Consider the following 19,123-nt stretch of genomic DNA (forward strand, 5'->3'; position numbering starts at 1 on the left):
TGAAATAATATTTTGCAATTTTTTTTTTTGGTTGGTTTTTTTTTTTTTTTTTTTAACTTTATAAAGTTAAACAAGTGTTCCAAGAAGTTCTGTGCTTGTTTATTCACTTTCTTAAAACTTTGGAATCCAGATCTAGAAATACAGGCTGACTTAATGTTTACAATTATGATTGCTCTCACTTGAGTTGATTGATGCTACTTGTTAAAAAAAAAAAAAAGGTTTTAAGATATATAATCTGCAGGAAAAGATTGATGTACTAGTTAAAATACGTTGCTTTTGTCCATAAGGGAAAACCATTGTGAAAGTATTAGCCTCTCAGTTTTCTAAAAATTGGAAGCGTGTTTGCCAGCTATTACAGAAGCAAAAGGAAAGACATCACAACCAGACTTAAGAGATGTAGCTTTTCATAAAGGAAGCAGCTATATTGCAGACTTAGTAGTAGTTGAGTATCGACCTTAAATAAAGAATCAACATTTCTTAAGAATAATCATGGCCCAATAGTTATAATTTTTTTTTTTTTTGTGGGAGGATTTTAATGTAATTTCTTCATTGCAGATTTCTAGCTGGAGTTTTGCCCTAATGCGTTTTAGAAGGTGATGTAGGCTTGCTAATCCATGTGAGTTTTCTTAAGAAATGTAAAACACTTTTCAGTTTTACCAAATTATCCCTGCAGATGTGCAGTTGAATTTAACCAATTCAAAAAACTTTTGACTTCTTGTTAGGAAATATCCTTTATTCAAACTTGAAAAAATAGATGAGGAAAGGATTATGTTTCCAAGTCTGTGTTTACAAATCTAAATTGATTTGATTTTTCTCAAATGTTCAGGATGCAGAAATTTTACAGATTTAATTTTATTAAGTTGGAATATCATTACACGCCTTTTAGTGACTCAGAATGGAGTAAAACCTAGCAGATAAATTTAAAGCATCATTTATTTATAAACCATAAATGTGTCCAAATAATTTTTTGTCTGTCATATTTTTAACTGTGACAATGCAGTTTTGATTTTAATTCCTTTTTGCTGAATATGATAGCTTAATTGCATTATATAGTCTTAAAGCACATATTTTATATAAAGGTAAGCCGGGTACTTTTAGGCAAACATTAGTTTTCCCTTGACTTATGTGCAAAAATGTTTCCCACTTAAAGGAAAGCGGTTGAAGGAATCTGGATTGGGTAATTTAGGCTGAACTGTTGAAAGCGAAGTTGTTTGCTTAGGCATCAATCCAGTCAAAACTTGTGCACATCTTTAACTTTCTGCAGTCTATGTAGCCTGTGGGACCTCTACTGACGTGGATAAAGTATCAAGCATGCAACATCATTCCCAGATTGGATGTACATGCCCTACTATCACATGCACTTGAATTAAAAGTGCATTTAAGTGTGCTTGCAAATAGAAGATCTGGGACTCCTCAGAGATTACCTGATCTCACCAAAATGCCCAGCTGACAGTCAAAAATGAGATTTCCTTTCTTGTCTATGCCTGTGCCTGGGGGTGGGGGGAGGGAAGGGAACGTTTTGTTTGGCTTTTAATACGAGCTTCATTGGATTGGTTTGTCTCTCTGGTGCAGTCGTGACGCAGTGTTGTGTTTTATCAGTGCCCACCCCCAGCAGAATTCTTTGCTTAAGAGGAGGCAGATTTTCACCTTCTGAATAAGAATCTGGACTCGCATTGATGCTTCTCGGTGTTGTCTTGTGTGCTCTCCTGTGCCAGAGTGAATTTTATCCCCGGACTGCCTGGTGTAAGTTATAGCCCTCTTTCTACCCTCTGAAAGTTTGCATGTTCAGATGTGACTGTGCTGAATGATAGGATGTCTATTTTAGACTTCAACCTGTATTTACAATCAGGAGGGAAGGTTGCTAGAAGAACTTAGTTCCTTTTTCTCTTGAAACAACTTTTAAATACTGGGTGAGTTTTAAAGACTTCTCTGCATGGATTTTTTTTTATAAAACATGTTTTCTGTAACCATGAGCACTTGTTTTCTCTGAATGGATCTTGAAAATCTGTAGTATTGAGTCATAAAAACTCCTTGCCTGTTAGAAAGACTTTGTTCAGTAGCTGAAGGATCAAATTGTCCTTTAGTTAGAGAAAAAGATATTTATCAGCAAATGCATGAGGACTTGTTGATACTTTACCTTTCTTACTTGTTTGTAGAATTGCTGAAAGTGACTGCTGTCTGTGTTTTTAGTGAATGTTTTCAGCCACAAAATCTCATGCTAGATATTTTATATGCATTTTTGACCTTTCAGTGGTGGGAACAAAAGGTTGATGGGGACTAAGAAAAGGAAGCATCCTCTGGAAGTTTTGGGAGCTGACAGTGACAGTCCCTCTCTGCAATGTTAAACTGGATGGGAATCCTTGGAAAGCTATCAACTTCAGTCTTGTTTCCATATCAAGTAGTAGTATTGAAATGTGCTTAAACACATTGTAAATGTGTTAAAATAGGAACTGATTGATACAAAACTTGCTTCTGCTGATGTGGTAATTGATTTTTTTAATAGTAAGTTGGGAGTGCTTTTTGTGTACTGGAGCATTAAACTTGCATAATGTTTGGCCTTGTGACAAGTCCTGTGCATGTAATTTAGAGCCATATAGGGATGTTCTCAGTCTTGAACCACTTGATTCAATACCACCTTTCATATGAATGTAGTGTTAGTAATTTAAAGTAAATAATTTGTGAGCCTTGTGGCCTGAGCATGAACTGGAAATGATAAGGACTATTGATATGAATGATGTTAGTAGCTCTGGTTATAAATCAGGCTTGGTTTCTATGCAGTGCTGTGTTTAGTACCCATAGACTGGAATGCCGGATCTGGCCTGAGTTTATACATAGGTGGGAAGCCTGACAGATCAGTTTTATATAAAAAGCAACATACAGAAATAGAGAGGGTATGGACTAACCTCCTAGAAGCTGCTGTCTGGTAAGCATTTTAGACAGACTTTTCAGTCACTGGTAACTAGAAGTGAACCTGCCTGTCAGTACAAATTCAGTGCCACTGTCAATCATGAAACGTCTACTGTTTTCAACACAGCAGAGGAAAAGAAATTGTCCTCCCTTGTCTGCCCTGCCATAATGCAAAGCGGAGTTGTCATAAAAATTATTTTGGGAAATGCTACACTAGCTGCTGTCCTTTGATTTTTGTTCATACTTGGGCAACAACAAATCGGTTAAAACTGAGACGTCGCAGAATCTCGGTCCCATCCAGAGTAGAAGGAAATTTTCAGCTGCAGCATGGGGCAACTTCTGAGAGTAGCAGAGCTGCATACAGCATGATTTATAGATGGTATGAGATGCATACCTTTCAGTGTTTCACAAGTGCTGTAGGTTCTTCCCTAATTTTCAGTGAAGAGAAGATTAAAGAACATTTACGGCATCTCTGTTTGTTCCTTTATTGCTGGTGCGTAATGCACTCTGATTGCTTCTCTAGAATTTGAACTTAGTCCTGAGCTTTTATGTATCCATTCGTTCCTGCTGTTAGATACTTCTCTGTTCTCTTTAGCAGAAATTTGTTTAGCAAAACCAAAAATCCTCAAACCCTGAGATCTTTGATTTTCAAATTTAGTATTATTTTTTTCACTAAAACTTGTCTAGGCTTAGTAATGTACTGTGAATAATTTCCAGGAGAGCTGTCTTAGTAAATGTCCTAAAATGATCTCATGATTACCACGAGATCCTAACTTTTTCCTGATGATTCACTTGTCATTGTGCATGAATCAAGGTGCTTTTTTACCTAGGTTTTGTTCTTGTCTCTCCCTGAGGGAAGAAATAGCACTCTGTGTTGACAGAGTTGTAACAGGCTGTTTTGCTAACAACAAAATACAGTCCGAGGGGGGTGTCTGGATCATCTGCCAGTGAGGCAGAGGGACATGCTTAGCATTTCCAAAAATCAAATTTTTCTTGCTGAGGTGCAAGTTTCTAAGTCTGCTTAAAAGGCTTCAACTCGGACCTCCTAAGTATGATACACTGGTTATGGATCATAAGAAAACTCTATTAGCTAAAAAACTTGCCTTAATGCAGAATTAGCTTCTTGCAGCTTGAAATGTCATTTCTCTCCACTCTCATAGCCATCAGAGATGCACGCTCCAGCTTCAGGTCCTGCAGCTCCCTGGTCCTAAACAGTTCCTCTGCCCTGCTGATGCCCAAGTGTGAGTTTGCAGCATGGCAGAACAGGCTGGGCTGGTTCAGGAAGAGTTATCCAAAACCTAAATAGGAAAATGTACTTTTCCACCCAGAGTCTGCTGTGGTAGCATAGCACACCTGACTGCAGAGGTGGTCTCAGTCCCAGAGATGGATGGGAGGCTCTCCCAGCATCCAGCAGGTCAGGTGGAATTGCATTTGGGTTGCATAGAGGCACGTTGATGAAATACGAGAACAGGAGAGACACAGGCTGGTGACTTCCAGGTGTCACACACAGAGCAGATCACCTGCCATTCCCTACTGCATGGTGTTTTTTCCAGTTTCTTTTTCATCCCAGTGGCAACATGAAATACCACAGGCTCTTGGGTTAGATTAGGTGATGAGGGGCATAGCTCAGCGTGTCTGAGCATGCCAGATGTATTTTGGGCTCTAGAAAGAAGCGTGCTACAAGATTTAGTCTGTATTTAGTCACTGGCCTGCTTTGCAGGATATTTTGCATTTCTGAAAACTTTCTCAGCAGAGATGTGCTTTTTCTTTCTTTTCTTTTTTTAAGCATTTAAAATCTCTTACCCTTTTTTAAGGTTGAAAGTAGTAACACCTAGCCATTCAAAGGCAGCCTACATGTTAATTTTTAAACGTGTTTATTCCTCTTTTCCTTTTGATTTACATCTTCTTAAAGGCACAGCTTGGCCACTGCTGTGCTGCTGCTTGTGCCAACACACTGGACATCAAGTTGAGCCTCTTGAGTTTTGGAGGAAGCTCTATTTTGAACCATCACCTTGCATAAAATGACAGGAGGGGTGACTTCTTACTTGAGACATCCTTTCTCCTGAGGCCATATATCCTATTTCACAGGGAGGGAGTTTATGTAGCTGCCTCTCTGAGCCACTTGCCAAAAGCCCTGTTGACAGTCTTTTGGAGACTCTTTGGCCTTCATGAGGCCGTTTAGGAGCACATATACACACACTTGAAGTCTTGATTTCTTTGGGACCATCTGGAGGAGTTCTCCCCACCCTCTCCCAGGGAAGCTAATAAAGGCAACCTTGTGACTTAGTGGTTTATTTTGGAAACTGCAGGAACTCGCTGTGGCTGGAGGAGCCAGATTTGGCAAACATTGTCCCATGAATTCTGTTGCAGTGGGGGAATGTTACAATCCCCCTGCTCTTTCTTATCCCAGGAATTGGGTTGCCACAATAAATTGGTAGGTTGGTTGATAAGTGGAGAAAAGACAGATCTTTGTTGGGAATAAGGGTGTGCTTTCATCTTGCTGGTCCAAAGAAATGGGTCTCATATAATCACAGAATTGTGGGTGCATGCATGGACCTCAGTCAGCTTTGCTCATTTGCAGGAGAAGAAACTGGGGCAGTGAGGCTAACTTGGCAAAGGTGCTGTAGAAATCCATGCAGGATGAAGAATTTAATCATTAATCTCCAGAATCAAGGAAGGACCCTAGTCCAACATTTCATCTCCTAGCAAAAATCTGATATGCATAATAGAAATTTTTTAGCAAATGCTTTTAGTGGGGTTTTGTATTCATTCACAGGCAAACAAGTGCTAACCATAATTGTTTCTTCCAAATATCATTAGCCTTTTCTGTTTCTGTCAAGTCCTTTTCCACGCAGTGGGCTGAGTGCTCATGAATTATAAAAAAGCAACAAGTCTTCAAACAGAAAACATGATTTGGTGCTTCGTTTTCTCATGTTATCTCATAGTATAAAAATCCTTACACAAATGTTTTTAGCCGTTAAGACCTTCTGAAATGTTATTTTAGAGTGTAAGGCATTCAAGGATTGATATCTGCTCCATGTCTGGAAAAGACTGGAGCAACAGTTGTTCAGCCAGTTTGGAGCCTGCAGAAAAAAAGAGGGGCATCTTTTATGCTGAATATGTGTATATAGAGAAAGTAACAATCTTTGACATCAATTTAAGAGTTTTCTAGGAAACACTTACGGATAGATGTGTTATTTTCCTCTTGGTTGTTCTCAAGGATCCAGCACCTCAGGAATATGCAAAATCTCTTTTAATTTTTAATTTTACTATTATTTCAGGGGTTTCAGAGACTCTTCCTCCTTGCTACCACAGGACCTGTATTGCATTTGAGTCATTGAAAGAAATTAAGCACGATCTTGAAACTGTGCATGTGGGAATGTTGTATGAAATTGAAGTGACTGTGGGGAAAGAGTGAGCAGGAGGGCTCAGAGCTTTAATCTGACATCCCCTGCTCTCAAGAAGTGCTTCTTAAAACAGGTGGAGTTGGCTCATACATGTTTGCTGCTAAATGTTCGTTTAACTCCTTGCCACAGGACACCTTTGTGGTGGCCGGTAACAGAAGATAATTAGCCCTTGGAGGAGGCATGTGGTTTGGGAAAATTTGCTTCTACATTTTGACCATCTTCATATCACTGTGGGCCTTATCACTCTGTTTAACAGTGTTTTGGATGATGAAGGTTTTATTTTTTAAACTCCCTTTCTACTCCCTTTCTCTCTGTCCATTTTTTGTTTTGAAAGAGCTTACTCTTTTATCGGACTAAGAAAGATGTAATTCAAAAGGCAGTCATAAAACTGAAACTGTCAAAATAAATACTCAAAGGTATCTGTGACAATAGTTTGAATACAATAACTGTTAGTAATTGGTAACTATAGGAAAAAACAGAGTTCAGTGTTTTCATTGCACCTTTTTCATAAGCTTCTCTAAATCAGTAGGGAAACATGGAAATATTGAAATTATTGTGCTGTTTCAGTGACTGAAAAGCTGCAAAGAAATTGTATTCTTACTGCATGGGATGTGATAACAGCAAAAGATGAATATTAATGTTCTTCAGAGTATTTTCAGTGGTGTTTTCTAGACGGACATATATAAAAAATGATTTTTCAAAAGAGCATATCCGTGGCTGCAGCTGATAAAATGTTGAGAGCTCTGCTGAGATCAGTGGAGCTAGGTGTTATTTATCAGCTGGGCATCAGGCTGTATGGTATGGTCCATGTACTCTCTATGTTTTATATTCACTAGGTGCAAAAAGCCAAGAGGAATCCTCCTGCTAGAAGGAGGGCTTATTGCTCTGCTTGGTAAATTCAACACAAACAAAACTCCCAAACTTTCTACATTCTTCTAAATTGCCTAAAATATTTTCTTGGTCAGTGATATTGCAAGAAACATACTGCTTTGGAGGTGACCTAATTTGAATCTTTTCTGAATTGCTTTATGATTAGAGCAGTCACATGCTGAGGTAGGACCCCATTAGTAGGTTTAAATCATCTGTTTACTTCTGAAAACACGCATTGTTATGAGCTCTGCTGAGTATTCCCCCCCTTTTATTTTTTTAATTTTCTTTTTCTTTTTTCTTTTTTTGTTTTGTTTTGTTTTGTTTTGTTTTCTCTGTTGCAGGACAGAACATCGCAGTCGTACCGGTTTGGAAGCAAAATATGGAATGTGTTTCACTGCTGACCGAAGGCAGCCAAATGAACAGTATTTATAGTAGTTTGAAAATCAGCAGTTAGCAGTTTCTTCACATTCTAACACTACCCAGCACTTTCCAGAGAGAACTCATTGTTTACAAGAAATCTGCTTTCCAAATCCGTTGCGGTGCCCTCCAGCCTTGACTATTAACTATTTGCAAAGGGGAAGCTAATCTACGGTTTGGGGAAAGATGGCAATGGATGAGTACCTGTGGATGGTCATTGTGGGTTTTATCATAGCTTTTATTTTAGCTTTTTCCGTTGGTGCAAATGATGTTGCAAATTCTTTCGGAACGGCTGTGGGCTCTGGTGTTGTTACTTTACGCCAGGCTTGCATTTTGGCTTCAGTTTTTGAAACCACTGGCTCAGTATTACTGGGAGCAAAAGTGGGAGAAACAATTCGGAAAGGTATCATTGATGTTAACCTGTACAACAGCACTGTTTCACTGCTGATGGCAGGAGAAGTGAGTGCAATGGTTGGTAAGTAACAATTTCCTATTCCAAGTAACGTTTGTTGTGTGTCTGTCACCCTGCTCATTGTGAACATTGTTAATTAAGTCTTCCCATCTTCTGGACCTGCACATCTTGTTTTTGTGTGAATGCAGGGGCCTGTATTCCTTTTTAAGTCTCCTATGGTTTTTTAAAATGCTTCTAATAATTTACATTTTTCAATGGTTCAGCCATTTAACTAATAGATGAAAAGAAATGTTTAACACAATGGATCCTGTATATGTATAAGATACTGAAAGAAATTATTTTGGAGATTTTTGTGATGGTAAATGGCAAATATAAAAGCATAGCATTTGTGTCTGTACAGAAGATCCTACAGAATCAGCAGTTTGCAATGAGTATGTATGAGAAGGAATCCTTTTTTAAAGGGTTACAGAAAATCCAAAAACATTTGTGTAAACTGGTTGCCTACACTTCACCCTTGCCCACGGCAGAACTAAGGGAGCAGTAAAGATAATCACGCATTTAAGGTATTTTTAATTTTTCTGACCAAAACGACAGCAGGTCAGCGTACCTTAGTCTGCCCCTGTGCTTGTGTTTGTAGTTAACTAAATCTCTGTTCAGAACAAAAGCATATTCTGAGGTAAGTAACATTAAGCCACGGTATTTACTCTTTGTTTATATGCAAGAGGCTTTATGAGCTTTTAGAGCGCTCCCTCAAGGAGCAAACCTGCTTTTAAAGGGCAGGAGGCAGCAGGGAGGAAACCCTTTATCTGTAGGAGAGGCAGCCCCGGCAAGGGGCCAGCCCTCCCACCTCAGTCTGGCAGGTTGGTGATATCCCGTGACAGGCTGGCGTGGTTTATACAAGCACTGCAGCATCCTCTGCTTCAAAGGGGTGTTCCACGTGAAGGTTTTCTTCCTTAAACCTACTTAAACCTGACCTAAATGTTATTTCCACCTATCCCTTCTAACCTCCTCACACTTTTTTTTTTTATGCAAGACCTGCACATGAGGTAGGCGAGTCTGTGCAGAGATCTACTACATGTGGTTATTTTCCTGTTTTCCTTTGGGAAAGGGGAAATTTTAGCTTTCTTTTTTAAATTATTTTTTTTATAATTTTTTAATGGATCAAAATGGACATTGAGTGACAGTTTCTGGAGTTGTCAGAGGTGGCTTTGTGTGGACGTGCCTGAGAGTGTGGAGGTAGTTGCCTTGCTTCTTTGGCTGCTCCTGAGCCTCCTGTAGGTTGGCCACCTTTCCTTGCCCAAGGGGAAGAGGGGTTGGTTAGCAAGAAATCACTGCTGGGACCACAGCCACTTCCACAGGTGGTCCCACCTTAAACCACCTCAAGTGCTCTTGGCCCCCTCCCCCCCCATCAGTCTTTCCTGATACCTTGCAATGTCAGCTGCAGGTTTCTGGTCTTTCCCTCAAGGTGTACAGTGACTTTTTAGCACCATTCCACTTGCATCTTTTATCCTTGTGCTTGCTGAGATAGCTCTGTCTTTTCCCGTGGGCATGAGCTGCGAGCAGTTCACACCGTCTGAAATGTTAAGTGACCTGTGTATTCTTGATACCATGATTCCCATTGAAGGAAGGGTCCGTTTTCTTTTCTGTATCTATTTCTGTTATCCTGATCCTGGCAGGGCAAAGTTTTAAGTCTCAGATACCTCCTGCAGAGGCAACTGGCCAGAAACTCAAAGAAAACAACTTATTTGCATGCTTATTTACATAAGCCTGTGTGAACTTCATGACCAGTTGCATTCCCTTCCTCCAGTAGGGGCATTTAGAAGAAATTCCAGATTTTAAGTCTCAGAATTAATCACAAGTTACAAAATGCAGATTTCAAATTTTTTTCCCTCAAATCCATCTCCAGCTTTTCTCAAGATGTATGATATTTTTTCTGTGTTTTCTTTGAGTTTTCCTGGGTGTTTGCTTTTCCTCTTTCTGTTCTTGCTCTGCATTTTCCCCCGCCCTGTTCTCTCATGCCTCACGATCATGTTTTTGCAAATGGATTTAGCTTCTGAATTTCAATGAGGCTTAAATGAGTCAACAGTCTGGGAGAGACCAAAAGTCACTGTATCCTCTTTCCAGATGTTGATGGAAGATCCTTTGATGTTTGCAGCAAACAGCAGATGTAATTTTCAGGTTGACCTCCTCTCCTAAGAGAAAAGGAAGCAGGAAGTAATGGGATTAAAATTTTAAAATGTAGCATTTTGTAGTAATTTGTAGCAAAATAAAATGTTGTCTATTAGGCAGATGAGAAGTTAGGGACTACTGCCCTTGGGGGTAGATTGTAATACTTGCCCAGCATTAACCAATTGTCAGGTTATTGTCAGGACTTGCTCGTGTGTTGTTCTAGAGGTTCTGGTGCAAGCTGAAGTCAGCAGCTGACATGAGTGAGGAGATGCCACCAACAGAGAGGACATCCCAGCCAGGATTAGCAGAGCCAAGTACTAATCTAGTCCTGCAGGTGACGTGGTGTTTGATGGGGGCTCACGGCTGGCACAGAGCACCGGAGCCTCAGGGCAATGGATGCAGTGCCCTCAGCAGCAGGGGAGCATGAAACGCACCCTGGCCAAAAGCTGGTGCAGGCAACTCCTGGTCAGGGCAGTCTGCAGCCAGCCCTCTGTCTTTAGGGGATATTAGCTGAGAGGAAAAGGTGTGGGCCACGGTGTCAGCAGGCATGAAGAGTCTGAATTTGGGACTCTGTGACCGGCCTAGTGAGCCTCCTGCTTCCTTGGGTAGTTTTGCAAAGGTAAAAATTTAGAAAACATAGACTTTTAAAATTTAAAACATAGATTTTATGTTAAAGAGGATTTAAATCTTTGATGTAGGTAGTTAAAGCACTGGAAGTCCCAGAGAAATGTCTTTCTCTGGTGTCCTTTGTATTTTCTTCTGTTCCTTAAACTTCTTTACATTATGCATTGTCCTTCTCAGACCACCCATTGGTCCTCCACCACCTTTTTCTTTCTCTCCTGTTTGTTTTCAGTTGAGCAGTCTGGTCTAGTGGAAGGTATCCTTGCCCATGGCACAGAGTTTGGAATAAGATGATGTTTTAAGGTCCCTTCCAACACAAACCATTCTGTGATTCTATGAAGTTAAATAAACAAGAAATAGTTCCATACTCCCTCTATTTCCCCCGACAAAAAACCCCAGTCCTCACGAGACATTTGCAGTGCAGCTGTGGCTTGGTTGCATTTTCCCTGGTTTTTATACTGAGTATTTTGTAATTACATATCTATGGTTGACTTATCTTTTTATTTGGCTTCTTTCAGATGTAACCATCTGATTTCTCCTTCTCCTCACTTCCACTTGCTGGCCTCTAAGTTCATGTCAAAGGTTTCAAAGTGTTTTTATTTTTATTTTAGTCCAGCAGAAAAGAAGCCAGAAAATTAAAGAGCAGGTGTTCCTTGATTGATCTAGAATTTCCACTAGCAAGAGAAGTAACAGTTGTTTTGGGATAGTACATGAAGAGAGATCAGTTTTACAAACTGGTTGACTGCCAGATATAGCCACATATGATACCAGCACATCACCGTTTGCAGATGGCTCTGTTTCAAGACCTTCAAACCATCTTCTCATGTTGGAATTGAGGATGGAGGTTAAAACTTTGAGTAATCTGCCAGCGTATGTTCAGTGACCTTGCTTTATCACCCATATCTGCTGCAGATCTGTTAAGAGAGTTAGCGCAGGCCAGAAGATTCAGGATCTCTCATGGCAGTCTGATTGCTGCCATTGGTGACTCTTAATACATGAAAATTTAGTCTTAAGGCCATGAAGGATTATGATGAAGAAGAGATCTTTGTAAGAATTCTCTAATATTAGGTGGAGTCCACAGGAAGCTTATGTTACACTCAAAAGTATTTTGGTGTCCTGAGGTTAGTGCCACTGCAAGAGGAGCAGGGAACGCGTGCCTTTGCAAAGTGAAAATGAGTTGGCGCATGGAGGCACGTGCTTGAGAGCTTGGTGGCCAGCTGTGTCTGATCTAACTTCTGAAAGTGGTGCTTGGGGTACTTTTTTTTCCCTGCACTCTTAGCCAGCATCCTTCCTGGATGTCTTGTTGGGACACCAGATTTTTTTGCATTTACTTTATTACATTACATACATGCATTAACCACCATCTCTTAGTTTGTTAGGAGAACTTCCTAACATATTTCCTTCTGCCAGGGGTGTCTTTAGCTTCTCCATGACTAAGATCACCCTTTTCTGCAGTCTTAAATTTCTCCAGTACAATGAGCTGCAAATGACGGCAGTGAGAGAGGCCTTATTCCCTCCTCAGTCCATTTTTTCTATAGCGGACTGAATGGCTGTGAATGACTGAGATGAGGCATAAAACCTCTCTGCCCCGCAATTTGAACCTTCCTCTGGTAGTATCCAAGTTTAGGAGCATGGGTAGTTCTCTAGTGAAATGGTGAATACCTCCTCATACTGATCACTTGGAGGCTTCCAGGGTCAGCTATCAAGAATGAGGTTTTCTAAGCTTGATGTACACTGGGAGCAGTTCGTGTACTTAATCAGACAGGCTGTAAATACTGAAAGCAGAACTGTTGTGAATTGTAGGGAGATGTTAGTCATAAACAGTCATAAGTAAGACGTAGCATTCAAGGCTGCTATTAAGCTGTCTTAGTATCTGCTTTTAGAGACAGAACAGGAACAAAACTCTCTTTAGAAGATCTCTCTTATGCATGTGGAGTGTAGGCAGCACTTGTAAAAGAATGTGGGCACGTGGCAAAGAATTTTCTGTATTACATTATTGTTGTTGTTGTTTATAGCATATGGTTCATTTGTTTCTAGGTTCTGCTGTTTGGCAGCTAATTGCATCGTTCTTGAAACTCCCAATATCAGGGACCCATTGCATTGTAGGTGCTACGATTGGATTTTCTCTGGTGGCAATTGGCACGCAGGGTGTCCAGTGGATGCAGCTTGTCAAGATTGGTAAGTGCTGTCTCCTTTTATGTGTGAGGGTATGTGAAATAGCATGTGCTGCCTGCAAAAAACATTCCCAGAAATCTGCTTTGTGCTGATAGCACTCCCTCATTAATTTATTTTCCACCCCAGTCGTGTCATTCAGAAAATGCACTGGTGCCATGTTCATTAAGGGCTGCAGGGTGTCTCCAGTGGAGAAAGGGGTAAGGCAAAAGTTTTACTTCCCCAGTGGTAAGCTGGGGGCACGTTGTCCCTCAAGAGACATGCTTCAAGGTGACATTCCTCCTCTTCTAATTCTTTTTGTGGCGGCTCATACTACCCTTTTCTTGCTCTCAACAATGTGAACGCTGTCATGTGAATGCCCACAGTCATGTTTCTCCACCCACCACCTTCAGGGCATACAGCATGTTTAACTCACAGCCTCCCGTTGCCAAGATCAGTACATCCAAGCAGGGATGTGATGGAGTGTTTTGTTATTGTTTTGGAAGCCTTTGGAACTTGAGGGGCAGCCTAAAGTCTCTATTAAAAGGATTTTATGCTGAAGCAATGGTAATATATTTGAATTTTAGCAATACATGTATTTTTTTTAATTCTGTCAATAGTAAAAGAGAGTTTTCAGTGACAGCCGAATCAGTGTTAACCATGCTGCAAACAATAAATCACTCTGGATGAGATTTCCAGAGTGCTGCCCTAATCCGGTTTTATTGAAATCAGTGGGAGCTTTGCCACCTACTTCAGTTAAATCAGTCCTGGACACTTGCAGTGCTGGCCTGCAAAAAATGTACACACATTATACATTACAGTTGATGCTTCTCTGGCACTTTGGAACTTGAGACTGTTACCCTGGGAGCAGTAACATCCTGCTAGATGCAGTTGCTTTCCACTTGCTTGCAACATTTGTGGTCATGGTGATTAGGAAATTACAGTGCTTTCTTGGTCTATTCTGATTCAAACTACGAGAAATTTTTCTGATGAATTTGATTGCTAAACTTGCAAAATTAGCAGGAAATGCTTTGGCTGATGTTTCTAATGGTGTCTAGCACTACTTTGACTTTAATGAGTGTCGGTGGACACTGAGTTGCACCAGTTGGAAGTAAACATGCAGAACACTTATTCCAGTTGTACAAGAACTGTTTTAAATTTGTTGCTCATTAACAATGTACTTAACTATTATGCAAGAATACTGTTTTTTTCAAGTTTCATTCTTTCTTCAACACAGTTGCCTCTTGGTTCATTTCCCCACTGTTATCTGGCTTGATGTCTGGAATCCTCTTTGTGCTGATCAGATTCTTCATTTTAAACAAGGTAAAGAAATCTCACTATTAAAATGAGTGCTTAGTATGAGGGTTGTGTTTTAGCCTCCCATTTGAGTGCTGGCATTTCCAGAGTTGAAAGTTTGTGACTTCTTTTTGGACAGGAGACCTGTCATTTTTTTAATAGCCTTTTGAGTTCTACTTGCTCTTAGCAGTTTTGAAAGCTCACAGTAATCTAGTATTTGAGGCTTAGAAGGTGCTATGTGATACTTATTATTGTATATTCTGTTTGGTCAGAGGATGGTACATTGAGGCTGCTTCTATGTTAGTACAAGTTTGCTGGCATTGACTTAGCCTCACAATAGCTGTTCTGATTGTAATTTAAACAGAACAGTCCTCCCTTGAAGATACTCTAATCGGTATTTTAAAGTTGTGAAGTTTTAAGCCTTGGTTTTCTAGCACATCAGGCATTAGAAGATGGGCATCTGCCTATTTTGTAGATTCTCAAGAAACCTGAATCAGTGGGTTTTAGTGACCTGAGGTAACATCAGTCCACATATCTCCAGTGCAAAAGATGACTTGCCTGCCACCCAGCATGAACTGGAAACTTCAACGCTTTTATCTGCCTTTTCCATCTCTCTCACACGATTCAGCTTGCTAAAATGGGGAAGTGCAGTGCATGACAGTGACCTAAAATAAGGGACACTATATTAGCAGTTATACAGGGAACCTAAATAGATGAGGGATTAATTCTTCTGCTATAAATAGCACCACCTGTAACCTCAGCTTCATCGTTCTTTATTTCTGCTCTAAATAAATGTCAGTGATAAAAACAGATGATAGATTTGATGAGATTCAGCTTTGCATAAAAAATAATTCAAGTTGCATAAAAGATGAGGAAAGGTTCCACTATTGTATTCAAAGCCTAGCAACTCAAGAAATAAGTCATCAAAATCATGTGAACTCTGGTATTAAAGCCACATATTTAAGCATTCAAGAGGCAGAAAAAGTTCAAGTTAAGGAAATTGCCTCTCAACTGCTGTCTGTGCCATTCACTAAGTAGTAAGATCTGCAGAGCTTCTGGCATAAGCAGGTAGTGACTTGTGTGCATGCATAAAAAAGAGCAGCTTTCTAGCTTGTGAGTCTGTGGCCTGTTATAGGGCTCCATGCCCTTGTTGGGGGTGGCTGTGAATAGCAGCTGGCCCTGCAAATACAGCCCATCTGCATCACACTTTGGGACCAGGGCATAGCACAGGGCAGCCACAGCCTTTTCTCAGTTCCCTTTTATAGCTCATGGCAGCAAGAAATAAAACCAAATTAGCCAGCCCTCAGCTTTGCCGGCTCTTTGCAAACTCGTGGAGCCCCTCAAAAGGCCAAAGCAGTGCCTCACAAAGGCTTTGTCCATGGCTCACACGGTGCGTTTCCGCTGCGCCGTCAGCTGAGTCTTTCCTTGTGAGTGCCGAGAGCATGGGAGCACAGTGGGCAGCAGACACGGTGCCATGCTAAACATTGTCTGCTCACTTTATGTCTGTTACCTCTTTAATACAGCCAGACACTTGGGATTTCAGGGATTTCTGTTAGCTGGTAGGAAGTGCCAGTCTGTCTCGGTCGAAATGGAGAGCTTAGGAATATGGTTTTGAGATGGATGCATTGCGCTGCTGCTTGTAGCACTGGTCCAAAACATCAATGCTCACTCCTGCTTGGCATCCTTCAGTTGTGCTAAGTGAAAGGGACTCCTCATCTTGGACACAAAATAAATAAGAACACACTTGCAGAAAGAAACCTGCTCCCAGGTCACTCAGCATGGCTGCAGCTGACCGGAAAGTAAAACGTGTCCCTGGTTCCCATTAACAGTGTCAAGGTTCTCCAGAATGCTGGTACTTGCCAGGACCAGCATTGTGGATTTGGGTGTAACCAGGCAGGTTGCCATCCTTTCCTTGACATCCAAAAGCTTCACCTGCCTGGCACTGACTGGGGTGCATGTGTTTTCCACATGGAGGTTCATGCTGGCATTAATCTGGTGCAAAATGCAGCTAACATTTCCTTTTTTTCATGGTTTCTGTGCAGGAAGACCCTGTGCCCAATGGTCTCCGCGCACTCCCAGTGTTTTATGCTGCTACCATAGCTATTAACGTGTTTTCCATCATGTACACTGGGGCACCAGGTGAGTGAGCTGGGGGAGGCACGGGAGGGAGGGGTCCCAAAATGTATAAGGATACTCTGCCAGCGTCATCCAGACACCACAGGGTTATCTCCTGCCTTAGGAGTTAACGAGGGCAAGAGTAAATCATTCACCTCCCCACATGCTTCTATTTGTATGTGTGTTTTTGTGACATGCTCCTGATCGCTCTGGTTAGTGGGGAAGAGCATAGCTACAAAAGAAATCCCTCTTTAGAGGAATGGAAATTACTGAGATGAGGCTTTGGCTTTGTAAATCTGAGCACATGTTGAGCTCTCGAAGGTATTCTAGGTTTGTGCATCAAGGAGTGAAGGTTCAGAGCAGGGTGGGGGAGCAGGTGCTGTTTGCACTCAGTGTAATGCTGTCACTCCACTGACATCAGCAGAGTCACTGTTCTGGCAGGGCTGGCTCCAAGACTGTTATTTAAATTTGTTTCTTTATTTCACTTTAGTGATAAGAAACCCCAAGCCTGTTTCTTCATTGAATGCATCTTCTTTCCTTAGTGTTTTGATTGCAACTCAGTAGAAGGAAATGAAGTTGAAAGACTTTATTTATATTTTTGTATATTTGTATATTTTATGTGCTTTTACACATGTTTGTGTTTATTCATATGTGTATTTATATTTTAATTTTTATATTATTTGAATTTATATATTCTTGTATTTATATTTGTATATTTATATTCTCACATTTTATGTTTATGTATTTGCATTTATATTTTTGTAGTTTACTGAAGTGGTGTGCATTTAAACACACACTTGTAGCAAAAGGGTTCAGAACAAAGATGTTCAGTGATCTCAACTACTTTGTTGAAGACTCTGGTCATTCAATGTTATCTTTAGGTTAGACTATTGTCCAAGAGTGATGAATGAACAAGTAATCAAAGATAGGCTCCTGAACATGAATTAAGAAAGCAGGCTTAGAAAGCGACCTTTTTTTTTGCATGGAAATATTCCTCTAAAATACGACACACTAGCTGTACTAGATAAATGCAGTTGGTAGACCCTACTCCATAGCATAGCATTACTGGAATGAATAAAAAACTTGAGGCATTCCCAATTTGAAGGTAACATAACTATTCCTCTTAAGTCTAATTGGCTGTGTATCCAAGATATTTCACAGTAAATCATCTGTATAACTCACATTTCCTCATTAGTTGTACTGCAGAAGTAGGTCAGGCACACACAGTGAGTCATTAGGCAAAATAAATGAAATAAGAATCTTAATGTCCCTTCTGTTTCAGCTTAGCAGTCTCTAAAGTGTGTGAATAAAAAGGTGGGACTCCATTTTTGGTACTGGGAAAATACATATTTACTTTCCAAGGCCTCTGTTCTGGCGACATTTTACTCACAAGGATGAATTAATCATGTGGGTTTCAAGATAGGCAGTGTATATATGGGTTTGAAAGATCGGAGTCCACGCTTTTTCTTCATCAAGAGTCGGACTGTTTCATTGAACAAGTGCAAGGATCTCTGCTGGGGGAGTCTTTACAGAAACACGAGTTGTTGACGTCGCTGTGCGTTGCAGGACGAAGCCTCAGCTTAGGAGTGCTGCATTAAGCTAATATCGTAAGCATGTAAGGGCTTAGAGTAAGCTAAGCATCAGGCTTTATGGACCAGAGCAAAGGTCAGGTAAACACTTACCCTAATGGGCAGCGTGGTTCAACATGCATTCATGTATGAAAGCACTGCAAGCTTGTTTTAGCAGCCCTGATGTGGGCGTTTTACCCTTGGCTCTTTTGGAAATAAGGTCACAGTGAGGTAACAGGAAACTGGAAGACTAAACCTGCAAATGTTTCCATGTCAACTATACCTTTAAAAGCTGCAGTAACTGATAATATGTTAAAAGTCATCAGCTCCTTCATGTTGGTTTTGAATATATTGTGAACACTGGCTTTTCTGCAACAGACTGCTCTTCCACTGCTTGGAATAATTAAGTGGTGTTAATTTATGGCTAGCTTGGGTTTTATTTCTTTGTCTTTACAGTACTGGGACTGATACTGCCAATGTGGGCCATTGCTCTAATATCGGTTGGCGTGTCCTTAGTATTTGCTGTCTTAGTCTGGATTTTTGTGTGTCCCTGGATGAAGAGAAAAATAGAAAGTAAGTAGTTATTTGATGATATGTGAGTGATAAAAAATCATGGAAAATTACATTTCAGAGGTGGAAGTGCCTTGAAAGGTCACCTAGTCCAGTCCCCACCCCTCGGCAGGATGTGCCTAAACTATTCCTCATGTAGTTGTGTAATTTTCTCTAAAAATCTGCAGTGGTAGAAATTCAAGACCTTGTTAGGCAAGCCATTGCAGTGCTCACTTTTGGAGTCTAGCAGAAACAGGAAAATAAAACCTGGAATATAATCTGGTTTATATTTTATTAAGAAAAAGTTAAAGAGAAAATGCCTGTCAGAATGATCATCTTTAAGTGACCGTTTTAAAGAAAAACGGTCTACAGAAAGTTGGGCTGATCACAGCTTTTAGCTTTACAGTCTGTTGCTTGTTTGCTTTGCTACTCTCAACAAATGCATTGTTTAAAATGCAGAGAAGAGTTTCAGGTTTCATTAATAGATGAACAGCTCAGTGTTTTACTTCAGTTACCTACTTGGGTGAATTTTATAGGGAGAACCAAAGATGTGGAATTTTCATACATTAGCTTAGTAAAGATAAGTGTTAGAAATAAATAGTGTGTGTATGAAATGAATCTTGGCTATTGTAGCCATGTTA

At 40.4% G+C, this 19,123-nt stretch overlaps 1 protein-coding gene across 6 annotated transcripts in view; it reads left to right on the top strand.

Annotated features, from left to right (window-relative positions):
• Nucleotides 1–19,123, top strand: part of SLC20A2 (solute carrier family 20 member 2) — a 57,359-nt gene that overhangs the window by 17,060 nt on the left and 21,176 nt on the right. For 4 of the 6 annotated variants that reach the window (XM_039550329.1, XM_010411737.3, XM_010411739.3 and 1 more), the window contains 6 exons: nt 1,600–1,743; nt 7,526–8,076; nt 12,841–12,981; nt 14,192–14,277; nt 16,293–16,389; nt 18,390–18,506. In XM_039550329.1, coding sequence (XP_039406263.1) covers nt 7,788–8,076; nt 12,841–12,981; nt 14,192–14,277; nt 16,293–16,389; nt 18,390–18,506 — 730 coding nt within the window. In that variant the 5' untranslated portion in view covers nt 1,600–1,743; nt 7,526–7,787. Of the gene's footprint in view, nt 1–1,599; nt 1,744–7,525; nt 8,077–12,840; nt 12,982–14,191; nt 14,278–16,292; nt 16,390–18,389; nt 18,507–19,123 lie in introns of those variants that run through there. The other 2 variants (XM_039550330.1, XM_019293332.2) reach the window with 1 other exon arrangement.

The sequence above is a fragment of the Corvus cornix genome, chromosome 4 (genome assembly GCF_000738735.6).
Source record: "Corvus cornix cornix isolate S_Up_H32 chromosome 4, ASM73873v5, whole genome shotgun sequence".
Lineage (NCBI taxonomy): Eukaryota > Metazoa > Chordata > Aves > Passeriformes > Corvidae > Corvus > Corvus cornix.